The 21,426-nt window shown below is 36.7% G+C and overlaps 5 protein-coding genes across 5 annotated transcripts; 3 read left to right on the forward strand and 2 right to left on the reverse strand.

Annotated features, from left to right (window-relative positions):
* Positions 1-506: 506 nt before the first annotated feature.
* On the reverse strand, positions 507-1,768 carry EV154DRAFT_521576 (uncharacterized protein). The gene has a single exon (XM_051602911.1). The coding sequence runs from the start codon at positions 1,388-1,390 to the stop codon at positions 653-655; it is 738 nt and encodes a 245-aa protein (XP_051453709.1). The 5' UTR covers positions 1,391-1,768; the 3' UTR covers positions 507-652.
* A 5,095-nt stretch (positions 1,769-6,863) lies between these two features.
* EV154DRAFT_554722 (uncharacterized protein) lies at positions 6,864-8,569 on the forward strand. Its single transcript, XM_051605218.1, has 2 exons — positions 6,864-6,916; positions 6,972-8,569. The coding sequence occupies exons 1-2, from the start codon at positions 6,904-6,906 to the stop codon at positions 8,504-8,506; spliced, it is 1,548 nt and encodes a 515-aa protein (XP_051453710.1). The 5' UTR covers positions 6,864-6,903; the 3' UTR covers positions 8,507-8,569.
* Positions 8,570-9,538: 969 nt separating this feature from the next.
* EV154DRAFT_554723 (UNC-like C-terminal-domain-containing protein) lies at positions 9,539-11,786 on the forward strand. Its single transcript, XM_051605219.1, has 2 exons — positions 9,539-9,782; positions 9,842-11,786. Exons 1-2 carry the CDS (start codon positions 9,557-9,559, stop codon positions 11,683-11,685), a joined length of 2,070 nt encoding a protein of 689 aa, XP_051453711.1. The 5' UTR covers positions 9,539-9,556; the 3' UTR covers positions 11,686-11,786.
* Positions 11,787-15,589: 3,803 nt separating this feature from the next.
* EV154DRAFT_545355 (S-adenosyl-L-methionine-dependent methyltransferase) lies at positions 15,590-16,605 on the forward strand (the record flags this gene model as incomplete). Its single annotated transcript, XM_051604650.1, has 4 exons — positions 15,590-15,847; positions 15,902-16,026; positions 16,076-16,166; positions 16,225-16,605. The coding sequence occupies exons 1-4, from the start codon at positions 15,722-15,724 to the stop codon at positions 16,603-16,605; spliced, it is 723 nt and encodes a 240-aa protein (XP_051453712.1). The 5' UTR covers positions 15,590-15,721.
* Positions 16,601-21,405, reverse strand: EV154DRAFT_470568 (P-loop containing nucleoside triphosphate hydrolase protein). Its single transcript, XM_051597856.1, has 8 exons — positions 21,060-21,405; positions 20,901-21,000; positions 20,559-20,846; positions 20,406-20,507; positions 20,058-20,350; positions 19,455-19,999; positions 17,108-19,386; positions 16,601-17,047 (listed from the first exon to the last, which is right to left on the reverse strand). The coding sequence occupies exons 1-8, from the start codon at positions 21,306-21,308 to the stop codon at positions 16,656-16,658; spliced, it is 4,248 nt and encodes a 1,415-aa protein (XP_051453713.1). The 5' UTR covers positions 21,309-21,405; the 3' UTR covers positions 16,601-16,655.
* Positions 21,406-21,426: the final 21 nt, after the last annotated feature.

Raw genomic sequence — 21,426 nt, forward strand, 5'->3', positions numbered from 1 at the left:
CCTATGATAATTACAATCAAATGATTGATTTGGACGCATTGATTGAAAAGGCAATTAAAGAATGTACTACCATGCAATCGCACATGAACTGGTTTGTTTGCTATGGTCAAAAACCAGTCAAGGCTGTATTTACGGTTACACCACCATCATCTGTCAAAAATATGATACAGACTAACTATCCTACGATGGTGACTCCGCTTGCTTCGCCCAATTCCTCAACTATCGAGTTAGAAAAATTTTACTCTCATCAAGACGAGCACACTTGGGATTCTATCAATGATTTTGTTGATGGGTATACCGATTAATGTATATCACACACTTACTCTCCTTCTGACATTTATTGTAAATACAACCCCCGTACACTCTCTCCCTCTCCCTCTCCCTCTATATGTATATGATGTATATTCTTCCCCTAAGCTTAGTAACAATGAAAAAAAATATGTAAACTGAAAAAAAAATGTTTTATTGGCTGTTTCCGACTTGTAAAAGAAAAAAAAAAAAGTAACGGAAAAAGATATGATCATAATAGCTTCAAATAGTATAGTGAAATAATAAAAAATGAGTAAAACAATTTTTTTTTTTTTTGTGATGTATGAATAATAATTTTAGATTTTTTTTTTTTTTTTTAGGTTTTTCGTAATAGTGGTAATAATTAAACTTTTGTTAAAGCTTTGTGAGCTTCAGCCAATTGAGCTTCTAATACACGAATTCTATCTTCCATTGAAATATCTTTCGATTCTAAACCAGCCTTTTCAGATTCCAATACTGCGATACGTGTGTTCAAACGATGGTTGTCTGCTTCCAAATCAGCAACGCGTTCTTCCAATTGCTCCATTTTGACCAACTTCTTAAGACGAGATCGGCGTGCTGCATCGGTATTTTTTTGGCGCTTCAATGCGATTTCATCTTGATCGACGACAGGTGACACTTCTGTAAGACGTCGCTTAAGAATAGGGGCAGGTTCTTCCTTTACCATAACAGGTGCAGTGGTAGGGCGAGGAGCAATACGAGGAAGGATGTTGGCTACTTTAGGTAAAATTGCAACAGTGGCAGCAGGTTTTACGGTGGCAATGTCAGGAAAAAGAGGGACAGTACATGGCGTCTTTGGGGAATCAGAGGTAGCAATACTGGTGGTAGGGCTAAAGGGTGGGGAATAGGGAAGCATAGCAAGAATATCTTGTTGTTGTTTGTCTGATCCAGAAAGAAAATCAAGAGAGTTTGCAATAAGTCCTGATTTGCAGAGTTCGTCAGCAAGCCAGTCATCAATCATGTTTGAATTCAAAGATGGGATACCGGGAAACAAAGTTGCAAGTGCATCCTGCTGAGATATGGTAGATGGATCAATGGTAGTAGGATCCATGTTATTAAATAAATCTTGATAGGTTGTCATTTCTTATTTTATGTTTTACTGGGGTTTCTGTATGGTTGTTTTACTATTTTTTGGTTTGTTGTTTATACTAGTTGTTGTTATTGTAATCGATTTTTATGGTTCTAATTTCCGGGTGGGTAATTTTGTTCTGATGTTTTCTTGCGAGATGTAGTAGATGGTGCGTCTGTTGTATAAGAGAAAAAGGGTTTGCTTGACATGATGTAGCAGATGGGTTTAATACTTGATGATTTTAACATTAATTAGATAATGATATGGATACTTTTAATTTGATAACGATATAAAAAGGATACGGGGATTTAAATAATAATAACAGCAACCATCTTGGGCAAAGGCGAAAAAAAGTGAAGTTATTGAAAAAAGAGTAAGGTGGGAAAAGGGGTGGCGAAACAATAATTTCGCAGGAGAAAATGTTGTTATTTATATTATTTGATAAGCTTTTTCGCCATCTATAATTTGTTATCATCTATCTGAAACATCAGCATTCCTATTGGCAAGGATAATCTCGTGCACATGACCATCTTGTTGATTTCGTACTCTCCGCTTCATTCAGCGGCGTATCACCCATATTAAGTAACATTTTTGTAAGTATCGCAGATATGATTGGATAATCAAATATTTGCTCAAATGTGTGAAAGGCTCGTTATCGCCGCGCGGGCGTGCAGTTGCCATTTCTTTTTGTAACGAATTAAAACGTTACCTGACCCCGACATTTCGGACAAGCTTTTTCTTATCTATGAAGTTGTGTAAGCCATAATAACAAGATTAGGTTTTCCCATCATGTGCTTCCTTGTAGCCATACTTAGTTACTCCGCCAATGTTTTATCATTTTAAAATAACACTTGTATTCCTTTATGAAGCAAGTCTAACAAATGTCTTAATGACAGGAACAGCATTGATTCGCCACTTGAACTCTTAACAATCCATTACACCTAATATGGTATTTTCGGTAAAATGTTTCCCAGTGTCCCAATGCAAGAGAGATAGTACGCAGTGATTGTGCAAGTGAAATCTTTCTTTTGAAGGGACACAGGGAAGCGACCAATCGTTACCTTCTCCCCCTTTTTAACATTTTACCAAATATGTCTTATACGTAAAAAAAAGAGGAAACAATACTTGCTAATCATTCATAGCGCGGTGATGACGTGTAGATGCCGGCAGGTGGCGTAACGTTTATCAATAGGCGATCCAGAACTACAAACAAAAGACCACGGAATAATGTGAGCAACATGCTCTTTTATTTACCTGATTATCATGCTTACCCGTGTGAGTAATAGACTTTTTTTCATGACATTGGGCTTTGTATCACTGCTATATCAGGCACGACATTGATGTTTGTGACTCTCATCATAACCCGGACTGATGGGATCATACCCAATCACGTAATATAGAATCCAGCCAATTAGCATGCCTTGGGAAATTATGCCATCGTTCTCAAGTACATATGTCTTATTATTCTATTTAAAACAACTCTTAATAGTTAAAAGAAAAAAAGTTATTGTCATCACTTGGAGTTCTATACTAATCAATAGTTGGATCAGGTAATAATATTGCCGGCGTAAATTAAAAAAAGCAAAAAGCTTAAAAATTAATACCCAACATGGCGTAATGACGAAACGTACGATATATACGCGATGAGCTTATAAAAATAGCTCGCCATTATGAAGATGACTACTTATTCAATCAATCTAAGAAATATTGCTACTCTTTAGTTAGCATCAAATCATTTTACTGGCGATCATATTTAAATCATGGCTTAGAAAAAAAAAATGAAGGGTTTGATAGCCCGTTTTACTTCGTACTCTTAATTTTAAAAGTACACTGCTGTGTTCTGATTTCATTCAATATTATTTGTTCCATGAGAAATAAAACAATGACGAATGATGTCTTGTCAATTTTGGATAGTCCACTATATGGCTTATGGACTTAACCCTAATGGTTTAACTCGTTTAACCTCTTTATAGAATCGCTATTGGGATATCCAGATTTACATTAAGTGTTATCCTGGTGAAAAAAAGAATTTTTAAATAAATTACAGCTGAAAAAGAATTGCTCGCATCCTCATATAGGTAACACCTCGGTGCGCGCTTAGTAGTGTCATTATATTAAAAAAGGACATAAAACCACAACATTCAATCGGCGTTCTTCGGATGATAATTCCATTCTGCTTCCAACAACTGTTCCGAATCTCCTCCGTGGAGTGTACTACTTCAGATTTGTTTTCTAGGACAGAGTCATCTAAGCTTTGCTTTGGATATGTATGCTCTTACAAAAAACTCATTTTGCACTTAAAATTCCTTGAAAGTTCTTCTGATACAACATCGTTATCCTGACATGCTGGATATGTGCTTTTTTGTTTTGTTTTTTGCAAAGTTTTCTAGACTCCGGTTAGCACCAAATATTGTATTTCGGTATTACATTATACCGATACAATGTGCGGCTCAATCTGTATCCATTTTGCTGTACATTCTGTGAATGCACACATGTGGTGTTTGTACTGAAATACCATGCGCTTGATATAAAAAAAAGAACTATTTTTTTGCTGGCAGGACATACTTTACAAATAACAAGGAAACTTGACCCATTTTATCTAAAATGTTTAATAACATGTACACATTAAGCATATTAAAAGAATGCAAATAAGCACTGATCCCTCAAGGATATCTGAATTGAATTTGCTTTCTTACTTCCAGAACCGTAATTTAGATGAGTTATAAAGCCTCTTTTGGTTTCAAGAGGTAGCGTAGTGATTGCAGCTAGCATACTGGCAAGCAGATAAATATAAGTTTCCCCACATCTATAAAACCACAGCATACTCAAACAGCTCAACAATAACAAATCCCTTGTTCTGACTAAAAGACCAATTTCTAACATTTTTTTTCTATTATAGATCTTAGCATACTTGTCGTATTTGGGTACGATTCACTTAAGGATAACTAAGCAAATCGTTTAAATAAATAAACTATGAAATTAAAACAACCTTTGATGTTGCATATCAGCTTACGCTTGTATACTGCTATACAACTTCTCCTACTACGAGTACATACTTCTATATTAAAGATCGCATGATAGTCCTAAATATGATATACGAATGACAGTTGGATACATAATGCTATACCACTGAGTTATGATATCACCGATCGAGAAGAAAATCTTCTCAGATCAAATCAAGGATTATAAGAAAGAGAAACTTAATATTAATAGTTCTCTCAACGAATTAGCTACCCATAGAGAGAATAGAACAGCTATTAATATAAATAGGCCATTTACTTATATATTGATATAGTTATACAGCTGATAAAGTGTGTGAAGAAATAGTGTATGAATTAATGTAACCTACTTTCTACAACTATATATACAAATCTCGATAGGGCATTCTATATTTGGGATCTTATTTTATTCGTTACAAAGATAATCAACAACAACTATTATGTTCTACTGCCAATTACACTTGACAAACAAGTATGCATCTTTTACAGTAACCGTTACATGATCTGATAAATAGGTGTGTCTTAACACTAAAGATTTATTAGAATACTCGTGCTCCCGATCCACTGATATGGGACAACGTTAACTGGGAACAATTCTAACGAGTATTCATTTAACCCAAGGCGAGCAACAAAGTGTAGATCTATTTTAAAACCAGAACGGTTGACTCATCTTTAAAACTCAGGGGAGTTGTGCAATATAAAAAGTATCAATTATTTCATAGCAGCAGAGTTCTTTTAGTCAATTTACACCTCCAATAAAGATATACTTTTATCAAGTGTATATTTTTTTTCAAATACCACATTACCCACTGTTTTTTTGTAAACCCGATTGCAGCACAACATTATTATTGTGAAGAATTTGAGCTTAGCTAAAAGATCTTCTGTGTAACTCAATTGAGTTTATTAACGAATTACACAGCAACAATAAAACAATAGTTCTTTCCATTTTATAAATTTTGGTTGTTATTAGCCTTTTCAGAATAAAGTGCAGGATAAGCCAGTTTGACTCAAAAGGGATTAAACTAAGATACAAATCAGAAACTTCGACTTTATTGTGACGTGACCCGTTAGAATACACGATAGAAACCATACCATAATTCAAGCTACAGCCTGAAACCCCTCGAAAATTATCTCTCATCAACATCATACGATCAGAGACTGTCAATTCCCGACCAACATTACATTATGTTATTTGTTATCAATATTCGGTCATTCCTTGCTTAAAAGCGTAAATTATGTGGTTAATTACACAATCAAAATGACAAACTATCTTATTTGCTTATCATATTTAATATAACTAGAATAAAAAACCTTCTCACACTTTCTCTTCTTCATTTTTGCAGGGGATTTCAAATATTCAATCAAATATTGAAAAGTGATATAAAATTGTCTTAATATAATTCATATGAAAAAATCTGCATGTAGTGTTTGAACTTCTTGATCCTCACCCGAGTTTTAACCAGTTAAAATAAGCCTGCATTAATTTTTGGGCGAGTATGTATTAAACATCGTGTGTAGCTTGCCCGTTAAAAAAAATTAAAAGTGGCCACAGCAGATTATCAATTATACATAATCCCCCCCCCCCTTCTATGTAAAAGTAAATATAGTGCACCATTCAGCACATATACGGGGTAGCTGCGGTGGTAACATAGGGTGGCAAAATATCATTTTTAAAGTTTTTGAACACATCAATAGGACATGCTTTCAAATGAACAGCCCTCTCATATCAATGATTTTTTGTAAAAATAGACACGTTTAACTTGTAATAACCTGTAAGTCCCTTTTTGAAGGCCCAGGCTTCAAAAGTAATAATGAATATTAATGCTGATTTACTGATAGAGCGTAGAAGGTTTCGCATTATGAATGCATTATTGAAAGTGATGTATTTTTGTCTAGTGCGAGACTATTTTCTGTTAAACAGAGACAGAAATAAATATGGAGCCCCCATTCCATTTATAAAAGTGGCATGTACGAACCCTGTGCACAGAAGAGATCTTAAGGAAAAAATCTTTAATAGGTTTGAGCCTGCTTTATTCTGAAAAAAAAAAATTCTAATAGTTAGCATCAGTGAAGCTTGTTTGTCTAGTGTCTAGCCAGATCCAGGTTAGATTTTTTATTTCTGATTGTATTCTTGGGGTGCTTTCATTGAAAATAAGCTTGTCTGATGCACATTATCCACGCAAGAAAGATTCTTGGCCTAGAATAAATTAATAGAAAAATAACTGCAACTCAGAAATAATTTTTTTAGACAACTAAGCCCCCTTACATTTAATGTTTGTATTGGAGTATGAAAGATCGTTTGATAGCATATAAAAATTGGGCTTTGAACATATCCGTTACTAAATTAGTAGGGCTGATGGATTATTAAGGATTTTCGTACCATATAAACTTTAAATGCGTGTAACCATGTTTTTACAGCTGAGCCCAATGTTTTTAATTTAAATTATCTAGAATTCATTTTTTTGTTTTTTTGTTTTTGTTTTTAATCAATATCATATATATTGTATTTTCATTGTATATAGTAAAATGGGAATCTATGGTACGACAAAAAAGCCATTTTTTAAAAAATGCATTTTTTTTAATCAGTCATGTAGGAAAAACCGCCAGTAGCTTTTGGTATGCCAAAGGAATATTCAGCCTTAGCATAAAAAACTTCACCGATGCCATGTATTATTTTTTGAAAGCTGCCAAACAAAATCATACAGCGTCTCAATATTTGATCGGCACATTATACGAAAATGGTGAGGGTGTAGATCAAGATTATGCTCAAGCTCTTGCTTGGTATTTAGTCGCTGCAGAGAAAAATAATCCAAGTGCTCAAAACAACCTTGGTTGCTTATATTATTACGGTGAAGGTGTTCAGCAAAGTTATAAAGAAGCTGCTTATTGGTTTTTAAAAGCAGCTAGACACGATGATGTGGGTGCTAGTGCTCAAAATTGGATGGGATTTTTGTATTACAATGGTCATGGCGTCGAAAGAAATTATAAGCAAGCTTTTTACTGGTATAAAAAATCTTCAGATGGTGGTTATGGTCGAGGCCACCTCAACCTTGGAAGACTGTACAGAGACGGTTTGGGAACTAAAAGGAACTACATAGAGGCCTTTAATCTCTTCAAAAAAGCCGCAGCGAAAGAGGTCGATAACGCCAACTATTATCTCGGACATATGACATATCATGGCCACGGTATTGCTCGAGACTATAATGAAGCATTCAGACTTTATTTGAAGGCCGCTAACACTGGTCATGCAACTTCTCAAAACAATCTCGGGTGTCTGTATAAACTTGGTCACGGCACAGAAGTAGACTATGAGATGGCTTTTTACTGGATACAAAAAGCAGCTGAAGGCGGTAACGTTCAGGCACAGAACAATTTGGGCTCTTTATATCAGCACGGTAATGGTGTTCAATCAAACATTGAGGAGGCTTTTCGCTGGACAAAAATGGCTGCCGATTGCGGAAATCCAGGGGCCCTAAACAACATTGGATATATGCACCATAAAGGTCTAGGGACTAAAAGAAATTATACAGAGGCACTACACTGGTATAAAAAGGCTGCTGACAACAAAGTTTCGAGGGCACACTATCATATTGGAGATTTGTACCGATTTGGTAATGGTGTTGATCAAAACTATACAGAAGCAATTATGCAGTACTCTAAAGCTTCCGTCAAGAGCGATAAAGATGCACAACTAGAACTTGGTGTCATGAATCTGCAGGGACTAGGTACAGATGTCGATCGCGATGCCGCACTAGAATGGTTTAAAAAATCATTGGAAAACGGAAACAGTACAGCACAATCGTATATCATGCAGATAACTGGATCAGAACAGAAGGTCACTTGTGGTACGAATGAAGAAAAGAAAGATATATACACTAGACCTGTAGAATTATTATCGCTTTTGGACACAAAACACGACCAAGACTACGATTGGAATGCTTTAGGAAACGAAGAAAAGTCCAAAATTGCTAATTTGGAGAGCAAAAAATTACAGTGTCTACAGACCTACGACTTTACAGAGGCTGTAAAATCATCAGCAAACATGGATGCTCCTCCTGACTACATAACAACAATGAAATTATTCAGCATCGATAATTTGACTACAGAAAAACTAGGTGCATGCCGTTAAATCTATTAAAAAATATTATATTTAATCTTGTACATGTAAATAAAAGGCATATTAGATAACTTTTTCAAGGTTGTTTCCATACAAAAAAAAACGGGTTTCTTAGGGACAGCCATTTTTCTTAAGGACAGCCAGGGTGCACGTAGTCGTAATGTTGGGATTATGGTTTTTTAATAGATATCAAGAGGTCAATAGAACTTAACAACTTGAAATATATACACATTTATCACAACTAACATAGTTTAAACCAGTATATGTATTTTAAAGCTAACTTTCAGCTTCCCGTTTGGACTTTACATTAATATTTCTGCGCAAGATTTAATTCAAAGGAGCTCAAAGGCGAAAGAGTGATAATAGAATTGTCAAAATAAGTATAAATCGCTTGATGTACATTTATTTGTAATTTTTACATTGTTTTTTGATTGTATATTCTTGTTCCCATGTCTACAGAACATCCAAACCATAGATCTTACGTTGCGACTACGTGCACTTTGGCTGTTCCTAAGGAGAAATTGGCTGTCCCTAAGAAAAGCGAAAAAAAAAAATGGCATTGTTGTTTTTCTAACAAGTTTAGGTTTGGATTAAATTGGCTGACTTGACAGTTACGCAGCATCTTTTTTTTTTTTTTTTTTTTTTTTAAAAAAAAAAGTTATAAAGCACTAGAGTATACATTTTCAGAACATGTAGTTGTATCCTTTTCTTTACCTTTCCATTTATTATTATACTCATTCATTCAATCACCTCATATCTTCTCAATAAAACTTTATTGTTCTATTGATTAAAAGTAATTTTTTGTACTCTAATATTACTAAATAGTCACTTTAAATAACAGACTTTATATTGGTATCGATTTATTGGTGGTCTAAAAGAAACTAAAAAAAAAGATTGATTGTGTTGTACTTGCATTCATAGTGATGACAATAATATTTTTGTTGGAATCAATATAATATATGAGTGTTGCACAAAATGAAGCAGTCACATCTGTTACATAAAACTCGCGCTCTTTTTTTCTTTTTTTTTTTGCTTTTTCTTTAGCCTTCACTTACGTTTAAGATGTCCAGAACATTTAGTAATGAATCTCTGTTTTCTATTAATACACCCAACAACAGTAAAGGACGTAGTAGACGCACTGGTGGTATAACCATCAGCAGCTCTCCCTCAAGTAGCAGAAAAAGTTCTAATTCTAATTATGAAACACGCCGGGCACATGAAGAAGTGCCTGCTTTGGACATTCGAAATATTGACCACGAGGTTATCAGAAATGATCCTGAGTTGAGAAGTAATTATTTTTTCAATACGTGGTAATAGAACTTCAATTAATAATATCAATTTAATTAGGTTTATCGCGTAACCCATCGGCATTCCACGGAAGTCCCAGACAACACTGTGGAGATATGGAAAATGAAGAAAATATCTATGCAGAGGTGGAAATGCTTGAAAACAATCCGGAAGAAGAGCTTCGATTAAGAAATCTTTATAAAGCAAGATCAAAATCAAGCTCAAGCGATCATGAACTGCATAATGCACTAAGTTTAACACGATCCTTCTATGGGCAACATCGCGATATAACAGATATTGATGAAGAAGAGGAGGTTGATATCGATGATAGCCAGATTGAACAAGAAATTTTACAACGAACTGTTGCTTACAAGACCTTAAAAGCCATTGTATTTGTATTGTTTATGGTCTATTGGGTCATCAGCGAACCAATTATTCGATCAATAGCATTTATAACTATGGTTTCCTCAGCAGTCCTCGATCAAAGCAAACATGTATGGTCAAAGTTGACTATTTATGGAAGTGCATGGCCTCTTAAAAAGATTTTAAGTACTCTTATCACAATTAGTGTCCTTGGATTATGTATGACACCTTTAACCTTTTACGCAAAGCCTTACTTTGACGCAACCCTTATTCCTCGATATCGATTAAACAGACACGTGACTGCTCTTGAAAAAAATCTCAAAGTAATTGCTGCGGACAATTTGGCTATGAAATCTTCCCAACATACTGAAATTATGAACATTTGGAATAAACTTGAAGATGTGATCGCTCTCGAAAAAAATATTGAAGCTATTAATGCGGATAACTTGGCTATGAAATCTTCCCAACATACTGAAATTATGAACATTTGGAATAAACTTGAAGATGTGATTGCTCTCGAAAAAAATATTGAAGCTATTACTGCGGATAACTTGGCTATGAGATCTTTGGTGGATAAGATCCAACATACCGAAATTAAAAACATTTGGGACGAACTTGCAGATCATCAAACGCAAATCAACCGCCTTCAAAGTTCAATCGACGAGAAAATCACCCTTGCCTTGGAATCTAAATTACCTGATATGATACTTGTACAAACGAACAAAAATGGGGAATTGGAGTTTTCACCCACATTCTATGCCTACTTACAAGACGCCTTATCCTGGGATAACTTTTTACAACAGAACAATCAATCGATTGCTAAGTATCTATCTGGTGAAATGAACAATTATTTCGAAAAGCAAGAAAAGCAAGGCGCAATTGTTGGAAAAAATACATTTATGAAGTTGATTTCAAACGCTTTAATTCATCATCAAAACCCTATTGCTGAAAATACCGAAGTTTCTTTTGATGATTTAATTAATAGTGCTATACAACAATACCACCAAGATGTACTCAATACTGCCGACTTTGCATTAGATTCTCGGGGAGCCAGAATTTTAAAGGGTCTGACTAGCGAAACTTATCACCCTTTTCCAGCCTGGGCTCTTATTTTGCGTGGTTTATTTAATCTTCCTATACATGTAAATCCTCCCAAGCTTGCAATTACTTCGTACACACACGTAGGTGGATGCTGGAGTATGGTTGGAAGCGAAGGCAATTTGGCAATCAAGCTTAGTGAAACCATTAATGTACAAGGTATAACAGTTGAATTCCCTTCACCCGATGTCATGGTCAACAAAATGTCAAGTGCACCAAAAGATATGGAAGTTTACGGCTTGACGAATCATATCAATGGCGACAATCCTACGTATCTTGGCAAGGTTCGATACGATATCAACAAAGGGTCACCTATCCAGACATTCGATTTGGCCCCCTCTCCAAAATCATTCCGTGCAGTCAGAGTGAAGGTTTTATCCAACTGGGGTAACCAGGTTAAAACAGATTTGTATCGTATCCGAATTCACGGCACTCCTTCATAAACCTAGTGGATTATATTCTTTACGATGCAGCCCTTTACACTTCTGTAAATCAAAATATATCCAAAGGGTTCTTTAATAAAATAATAAGTTTACAAGTTTAATCAATAATAGGCGTGCGTATTTACGGGATAATTTAAAAATGCTTCGAAAAGGATGTAATTGTTGGCTTACAGCTGTAATATTTTAGACTCTAATTGTTATGAAGCTGAGCATACAATATTCGCACTTGTTTTTAGAAAAAAAGCTAACCAGACACTAAACTCTAGCTTTACATCTAAATGAAAGAAGTGCTTTAGCTGGTCAAAAAGTTTTTTTTCTAAAAAAAACCCCCCCAAAACTAATGAAGATCGTTTTGCGTGGCCTGTTTAATGAAATGTTCCTTTAACCTCATGTTAGGCACAAACATTAACTGGTTAAGTCGCATAAATTGACCCTTTGCGCACGATACTGCATCCCCCATCATGTTTGAAAAACCGACAATTTTTGACAGGTGGGGGAAAAAATGTGTGTGTGTGTGCTTTTTTTCTTTTTTTAACCAATGGGTGCTCTCAAGATCGGAAGCCGCAAATAAAAAGTCCATTTCTTATACAAAAACAGTTTGAAAAGACGAAAAACAATATAAATACATATTTGGGTAAAAAATGAAATGTTGATCAAAGTGATCATGTTTTCAAATTATTTACTTGAAAAGAAATTGATAAAATAACAAATGTCTTTAAATCCAGTGTTTTTTTATTTTTTCTTTCCTTTTAATTTGTCAAATACATTTTATCACTTACCTTACTATGAACAATACCGAAGCTAATAACAACACCCCCCAACAACAACGTACGTGGTCGTGGTCGTGGTCGTTGAAATGGACGCGGAGGCAGACGCGGACGTGGCACCTTTGTGTTTGTTGTCGATCCTACCGTTCAGCATAACACCACTCCTATTAACAACATGAACACCGAAGCTGACAACACGACACCCGATAACAGTAACGCCAATGTTGATGATGACAATGAGCTTGAACAATTATTTTCACGGTAATACAATGTATGGCCTGAGGTTGCAATCTGTATCCTCCTTGGAATTATGACTGGTACCGACAGCTACCTGCTGAAAAGAAGTGATACTGCCTTAAAGCAGCTTATCTGGGTACATTCGGCTGCTTTGCTGGAGGAAAAATGGCTGAGAGTGCTAACACCGATGTACTCAGGGCTTTTTTTTGGCATACATCAGCTACACAAGTATGCAAAGAAAGTGGGCAGATATGGAGCAGCGCTTTACCAGAGTAAAGAATGCAGCAAGAGAAACCGGAGTTGGCGGAACTGTTCCAAACATGCCGTACTACGAATAAATTGCTAAGATTACTCAGGATGATCTAAACATCCAGCTGATCCATGAAAGCATCAATATGCAAGAGAGTGGCATTCGATCTTACAGACAATTTAACGACGCCGATTTGATGGATGCTATTGGATCCGGTAGCCGCGAAATTACATACTTGGGACCTACAGAAGTTGATCAACTTTTAATTCAGAAAGCATTTGCTGATAAACGCCCTGCTAGATATTCTGCCAATAACGAAGGACCTGCAGTACCATCTTTTAATGAATCAGCATCCACACCAACAGCACCAACAACAGCACCTGCACCAACACCAACACCAACACCAACACCAACACCAACACCAACACCAACACCTACAGCCGTACCAACCTCAACACCCACACCAGCATCCACAGCACCACCAGCATCGACAGACGCAACGCCTCCACCTCCAACTTCATCCGCACCTCCACCTCCACCTACATCCGCATCAACTACTGATCCTATTGAAGCTGCTCGTCAGTTGTCAGACGAGCATATGGCACATGCCCGCCAACTTGGTGTAGAGATGATGGATCAAATGGCAGCATTGCAAAGGGAAGATCGAGAACAAAGACTTCTCGATGTTGATAACATGCTGCAACGTATCAGTCGTACTCGACAAATTGCATTGGAAGATATGCAAGCAAGACGGCGACAAGAGACCAGAGAGAGATACCGTATGTTTGAAGAAGCAAGAAGTAGACGAGAGGCTGACATGGAAGAGCTTAGACGTAGACGTATGTCTGATATCGAGACTATCTTGAATCGATTTGCAGTCATTCGAAGAGGTGATAGTGATACCGATCTAAATGGTTCATCTTCTACTGACAACAACAATTAAATAAAAAACATATTTTAATATAATAAAACCTTTTGAAAACTATGTAAGTATATCTGTCCCCCTCATGATATTGTTTCTTCTTAAGACAGACATTGCCTTAATACGGCGTATCCCGGCTGCGTCGATGGTAGCGTCGGTACCATCAAAAGGAAGAGGTGGTTCAAAATTCACCTTGTTTTCATACTGGTTTCGGCGATCTGCCTCCACAAAACCCTCGAAATCTAATCCTCCATCCACCACTGCCTCTTCAATGTCATTTTGATTTACACAAATGTTGTGTAAATCACAGCAAGATATGATAGTTTTGGCCATTCTATCAACACTAAGCATATACAAATGCTTCCAAAGGAATCTCCACCTGGATGTTAGTCCACCAAATGCATGTTCTATTTTTATGTGAGAACTAGAAAATATTTCATTGAAAATATTTTCTTCCGCAGTGATTTCACGTCGGCCATGAAATGGAACAATGAGATTCGGCAGCAAAGGGTAAGTCGAATCTAGGTCTCATCGTTAATTATTTGTACACTTTGGTATGATTAATGAATTTACCTCCCAAAATATAAGTGTTTGCGGGACACCATCTGGCCGCATCCAACAAAAGTTTATGATAGATGACACTGTTAGTAAATACTCGGGCATCATGATTTCTGCCTTAATATAATAACAAACGGTAAGCTGCTATATCTTTTTTTTTATCCTTCCACACGAACTTACCGGAATGCCCAGTTTTTACGTACATAAACCGAGTACGGGCATCGCATATGGCCATTAATGTCATAGATTCATGACTCTTTCTATTAACATAAGCGTTTCCATTTGCTGCTGGGTTTTGGATGACAACCAGCTTGCCATCAATTGCACCTAATACGCCAGAAAGTCTCGTGGCATCAGGTCCACCAAGTTCTGAAAACTCACGAGCATTGTTAAGAGCTCTCTCTCTGTTGTCGATAGGCCACGTTATAATTTCGGGAGTAATCTCCAACATGGCATCAATAAATCTGTTTGTGAAATTATTGAGCGATCCGGCAGTTACTCCGAGATGAGTTTCAGCAATGCGATTACCAAAATGGGTGTTGGCGAATCTCCAAAGCACGCACGCAACTTCGACTTCCACAGAGTATCCACCTCGCAAAATTGATTCGAGATAAGCAGCACATCTACTTAGACGATTGACGAGCCACTCAAAGGTACTCTTGTTAACTCGATAATGAGCTCTATAACTGTGGAGGCTGTCACGATCATCTGACAGGTTGGGGTGTTCGATTGTCCAGTAAGTTTCATACGTGTCCATACGCTCAGTTCTAACAACCCTTCTGCGGGTTTCTCGGGTCATCATCCAAGGGCTGCTTATGAAAATGTCATAGTTGAATAAGGCGGTTGTATGCAAAACCGTTTCCCTAACCCAAAGTTCGAACAAGGAAAAAACGTCATAATTGCCTTGGAGGCGAGCGTAGTTGGCAACAATGCGCTCTTCGGCAATGGCAACCTCTTGTTCAAGCATTTCCTCTTCCAAATCGTACGCTTCGTCAATTGCAATAATTTCGTCCACCAAGGCATCGAAATATTGATCTTCGTCTTTGAAAGGGTCAGCGTCATCTTCCATCCAAAGTTGTTCTTGCAACAAGTCGAAGAAAGTTTCGTCAATTGGGTTCATGTTAAATAGGTACTTTAAAAAAAAAATAAAGATAAGCGAAAAGGAAATATTCAGTTTTTTTATTTTCTTTAATAAATCACGTTGGTCTTTTAGTAAATTCGAGAGTGAAGAGCTGTCACGGCACCACCTGATCATTGAATTTTTTTTTTTATTGTCCACCTTGAGAGCACCTAATTGTAACAATGGCCAACAAACCTCAGCCCATTGCGGTAGAAACACCGGACGAAGATCAAACTAGTTACGAGCAAAAGAATGTACACGAAGTATACGAAGTGATCGCCACCCACTTCAGTGATACTAGATACAAGGTTTGGACGTAAATAACCTATCAAACTCATCTTTCTAATGTTGTCTTTTGCTAGCCTTGGCCTGTTGTTGAAGATTTTTTAAACAGTTTAAAACCAGGAAGTCTCGGTGCTGATGTTGGTTGTGGTAATGGTAAATATATCGGAGTGAATCCTAATGTTATGATTCTTGGATCCGACAGGTATGGAAGAAAGAGATTTTGGTGTATAATGACTAACAGCGTCAATTAGGAGTTCAAACTTGATCAAAATCGTTCATGATCGCGGATTTGAAGGAATGGTTGCTGATGGACTCAACTTGCCATATAGAGATAATTCCTTTGTATGTGAAAAAAAAAAAGATATCAGCTACAGCAAAAATAGACTAACTTTGTGCGTAGGATTTTGCCATTTCGATTGCAGTCATTCACCACTTTGCCAGTCCCGAAAGAAGATTACAAGCTATCAAAGATTTATTCAAGATCGTCAAATCCGGAGGAAAGGTTTTAGTGTTTGTTTGGGCACTAGAACAAACAAAGTTTAGCAAACGTAATTTTGAACCTGGGCAGCAGGACGTATTTGTTCCTTGGAAATTAACACCAAAGAAGGGTCAAACACCTGAAGTCAAAGAAAAAGAAGAAGATTATCCTGTTTACAATAGATATTATCACTTATTTAAAAAGGGAGAATTAGACGACTTATTTCAAAAAATCGAAGGTGTTGTTATTGAGACATCTGGATATGATCGTGACAACCATTATGTGATTGCTCATAAGAAATAAATTTGATATTTTAAATTTTTTTATTACAATTTTACATAATTTCTTTGCATCTAGTTTCTTTCATCCATAGCTTCAATTTCATTGCGTGCGGATTCTTCCAAAGCTATTCTTTCTTCATCTTCGCTACGCATGGATTCTAATTGTTCTTGGCTTAATTTGAATACTAATTTACCCATCTCCTCAACGTCTGTAATCTCGGTGGGTTCTCCTCTTTCTCCTACATCACGTTTTGAGGGATAATTTTCGTCGTGTTGAAGTTGTAACTTATCAGGTCGACTATTAAAATGCTTGAAGACTGGCTCAAGTTCATAACAGTTTTCAAATAATGATTTGTGACCGAAAACGTAGAGACCCAATCTAGCACGAGACATGGCTACGACTAGACGACGAACATCGCGAATATGTCCAACTGTCTTGGTTCTTACGAGAGATAACAGAACATCTATAGTAACCGTATTAGTAAAACTGATTTATATATGTATTTATATATGTCAAAGCTTACAATCGTTTTGTTGTCCTTGGTATTTGTCGACCGTGGCAATAGCAGCAGGTTTTCCAAAGTAAGGATTCCAAGCGCATCTACGCTCCATAACATCGTCAATTAAAGCCTTTTGACCGTTGTATGTGGTTAAGATGGAGATTTTTTCAGCTGGGTATCCTAACAAACGCATGTATTGATATACAGCAACGACGTACTCGGCTTCGCCTAGGTTTTGATAAAAGTAAGGTACAGGCTCAGTTTCACCTTGGTTTTGATACTTGTCTACATTAATCATTTGATAATCAAAAGTAAAGCCTGCGTTTGCTTTGGTGTAACCTCCTATTTTGACCTTTTCCAAATCCTGCAAGTTATTGTAACGCCAGTTGTAAAGCTCAGCAAGAGAAGGACGTGCACGTCCTTGTTGATCTAATTGGAGAGCAGGAACGCCTAATCGAATAAAACGAGTAAACATACTTTGCTCCATGTTGCCGTATTGTTGGAAGGCTGTGTTCTTAACAACAGGAGGTAATTGATGATGATCACCAATCAATACAACACGCTTTAAACGATTCATACCAGCCTGAGAATCTTGAAGTAACAAAGGAATGAATGTCTCTACTTCAAGGATTTGTGCAGCTTCTTCAATAATGATATTATCATACTTGAAGTTAAGACCAACAAGTTCGCGACGCTTCAATGCTGCATGAGTACATGTCATGGCAATGATCTTTGCTTCCTTGGTCAACAGGTAGTTGGAACGATCATATCCAGATCTTAAAAGTTCAAACGGTCTGACTTCCGCAAGTTGAGTGAATATATTTTGAAGATGAGTAAAACAACCAGTAGCAGCCTTTAAAGCGGCATTTTGATCAACACAGTCGGCAAAAATTGGCTTAGGAGCATTAGCAAAATATTGGGTGAACGGGAAAATATTGCTGATATCTTCGATCGATTCTAGCTTAGATGCTTTGTGCAAGAATGACTCCCAGCGAGGTGTAACATGGATACTGAAAAAATAGCCAGCAGTTTCACAAGTAGCTCCGTGTTCACCATGAACACCAAGGGTCTGAGCCAATCTATCCACTTCTTGAAGAAGATAAAGACGACGTTCTAAAGCGGCAGATACACGGCCATACTTGCTGAAGCTCATTTCTGAATTCAATTCTTCTTCTCCGTGACCAAGACGTACAAGATGTCTAGGATCAATATCTAATTCAACAATCTTTTCAAAAATTTGATTTAAAGCTTGGTTGCTGTGGGTGACAATCAAAGTATGTTGCTCAGGGTGATTATGGTACAAGTTGGAAATAGTCTGCACAGCAACATCAGTTTTACCGGTACCAGGAGGACCTACAACCATAGTCAAACCATGGTTCATACCAGAATGAATAGATTCAACTTGAACTGGAGTAAAACGTATGGAATTTTTCTTGGGAATATCCTCATAATAAGGCCCCTTGTTAGGCACTTCATAAGATGATACTTCGTATGTTTCTTTCTTTACTTCAGTGGGTGCTGCTGCCTTTTTGGACTTCTTTGATTTCTTTGTGGGTTTGACATCTTCCTCCATGGGATCATTCAATAAGCGAACAGTATAAGGAGGATTTAATGGCTCTGATTCGCCTTGTGCGATCTCAATATTCTTGTCCGCAAAACTTTCCTTTAAATGGTTCCAGTCAAGGAAAGTATCACAAAAGTTATTTTCAGTCAAGCGGTTAGGCATCTTTGTATAATGAGCACTTGCTGGATCGCCATAACCTAAGAATACTTTTTGAAGCCATTCAGGGACCACCAAATCATTCTGCATTAAATCACGGATGGTCTCCAAGACTGCCTTAAAATTATTTTCTTGGGGCTTTCTACGAACGAGAATATTGAATGTTTGATGAACATCTCCAGCCTTCTTGCTGTTGTATTTATCCATATCCATTTTATACTGGTTAGCATCAAGTTCTAAGCGGATGGTGCGTTCAGTTCCCTTCCAATTGCTGACATCATCTTTTTGGTGATATCTGGAGTTTTCGTCAATGACACGGCCATCTTTTCCAATAATATCGACAATTTCACATCCACGAATATATTTTATACCGTAATGTGTTCTAAAGTCTTCGTCTTCTTGTAACTTATCACAGGATTTTTCGATGGCTTGAATAGTCAATAAAAACATAACATCGTGCTTACGTAAGTTGTCCCATTCTTTACGAATTGCATTTGTAAATTTGTTGATCTTAAAACCGACATCTGCTCTAACACGGGAAGGCTTTTCTTCACCTAAGTTTGCTTCAGCGACATCGACGATGCTAGCATATACGTTAGAATTTATATATACATATTTAGATATACATTTTTTAAGATCGTTTAAACATACTTGAAGGAATCGATAGATACAGCCATACGAGCCCAACCAGCAAATTCTGTCTTCATATCAGGGAAAGTCAAACGAGGAGAAAGACGCTTGACAACGTCTTCGATATCTTGACGGATTTCATAAGAACTCTCGAGACGGAATAAAGTGAAATTTCTCAAGAGATAATCATGAAGAGTTAAGAATTGAAGATTGAGCTTTGGTAAAGCTAAGGGGCGTTCACCAGTGTAGAATTGAGTTTGGATTAAGTTATCATTGAAAAGGGTGTCCTCATCGGGGTACAATGGCTGGCTGTTGATTTTTTTGATTTGACTTTCGCGCTTTTGATATTTCTCGATAAGTACATTCATTAAGAAATCCTTAATTTCGACATCAATGGTAATATCCAGAGGTGCACTACGGATTCCTACAGCATTACATAATCTCACCAAAGTTTCTTCCGACAATGGTTCAAAATGCCACAAAAGATCTTTACGGGTCTCAATAGAGGCTAAGTTAGCTAAAGGTAATTCCTTGATCTCGTCTTTAAATTGACGGAATACAATATGCTATACAAGTTGTTAATTGTCAATCTCCCTCTCTTTTTCTAGTCCAACTTATTTTTACCTGTAACTTAATCAATTGTTGACAATGTGCTTCCGTCATTTGAATGTCTGATAAAGCAACACCAGTTTGATCGTTAATTTCGAATTTAGAATAGAATGAGAGTGTATCCAATAATTTCTTGAGGAGATCAACGTCTTTACTTTCGCGACGCATGAAGGGTGCCATTTTACTAAGCACAGTGATTTCATGATCGTCTAATAATGTGTTGAAGAATCTACGAGTAGGTAATTGTGCTTCCAAATCAATAAACAGTTCCAAAAAGCGTTCACTGATTTTAATAATCTCTTCGTCGACTGTATAATTGTGCGCTCGTTAATACTAATTCGCATATGTTTCATTTATCCTAACCTTCTCCTTCAACGGGGATTTTGTATACAATATCAATATACTTTCTCATCAAGCTACTCAGCCAAGTTCTTTCAAATTCCATCTGTTCTCTAACAGGTTCATCTAATGATAGTATTTAGTGATTCGTATGTAGCAGAATCTCAGCGTGCTTACCAGCAGCGACCATCTTTTTGTTGCTCGAGTTCCATAATTTTTGAAGGTTAGGATATTCAGCAAAAAAATCCTCTCGCTTTGCTTGATGAGCTAAGTGACTCCAAATACCGATTGTGACTAACTTTAAACATTCGGTACGAACCAACTCGTTTTCGAGGCTTTGAAAGCAGTGAATCATAAACATCAAGACAGATCGAGAAAGAAACAATGATAATTCAGCATCTGTCAATAAACGAATGACACGCTTGAAGAACAAGGAAAACTTTTCTGCATCATTACCGAACGCGTCTATTGGAAAGACTGGTTAATACAAATATAAACGAGTTGAATGTATTGATGTACCCCAAAGAGAAATATTTTGACGAGCTTTTTCGTTGACGATTAAACAAATTGAAATAATGTGGTTTAAAGAAGATTCTTCTGTGTAGTTGGGCCAGAGGAACTTAAGAAACAAAACAGTCAGAAATTGAGTATATAATGCTTATTCAGGTTTGGCTTTACCCTTTCCAGATAGTGAGACACTTCTAGTAGCAGTAATTTGTGAGAAGAATAGTTTGAAGGTACAAGCTCCTTCTCCATAATAGTTTCGACTACTTTAGGATCCCAATTGACTTTATTTCCACTGAAATGCTTATCTGCGATTTTGGTAATTGAATCAGACATAATTTCATCTAAGGTCAAAGCACGTTGTCTAGCAGACGAGACTTCACTTGGTGCTGCGTGAAGAGGTAAAGTCGTCTTTTGGTACATGATGTCGTTAGGAAAAGAACAAACTTCCTGTGCAAAAACATTTTAAAATGATAACTTTCGTGACTGTCTGACCTCCAAGACGTCATTTAACGAACCCAAAAACTTATAAATTTCTTGC

The sequence above is a fragment of the Mucor mucedo genome (genome assembly GCF_025094135.1).
Source record: "Mucor mucedo strain NRRL 3635 chromosome Unknown EV154scaffold_110, whole genome shotgun sequence".
Classification (NCBI taxonomy): Eukaryota; Fungi; Mucoromycota; class Mucoromycetes; order Mucorales; family Mucoraceae; genus Mucor; species Mucor mucedo.

What these genes read in the sequence shown, in the direction of transcription:
- EV154DRAFT_554723 (XM_051605219.1), top strand. Translation starts at nt 9,557, where the DNA reads ATGTCCAGAACATTTAGTAATGAATCTCTGTTTTCTATTAATACACCC. An exon ending in AAATGATCCTGAGTTGAGAA is followed by an intron (nt 9,783 to 9,841) that starts GTAATTATTTTT and finishes CAATTTAATTAG; the next exon opens with GTTTATCGCGTAACCCATCG.
- EV154DRAFT_470568 (XM_051597856.1), bottom strand. Translation starts at nt 21,308, where the DNA reads ATGTACCAAAAGACGACTTTACCTCTTCACGCAGCACCAAGTGAAGTC. An exon ending in AATCCCCGTTGAAGGAGAAG is followed by an intron (nt 20,351 to 20,405) that starts GTTAGGATAAAT and finishes ACAATTATACAG; the next exon opens with TCGACGAAGAGATTATTAAA. An exon ending in AACAATTGATTAAGTTACAG is followed by an intron (nt 20,000 to 20,057) that starts GTAAAAATAAGT and finishes CAACTTGTATAG; the next exon opens with CATATTGTATTCCGTCAATT.
- EV154DRAFT_521576 (XM_051602911.1), bottom strand. Translation starts at nt 1,390, where the DNA reads ATGACAACCTATCAAGATTTATTTAATAACATGGATCCTACTACCATT.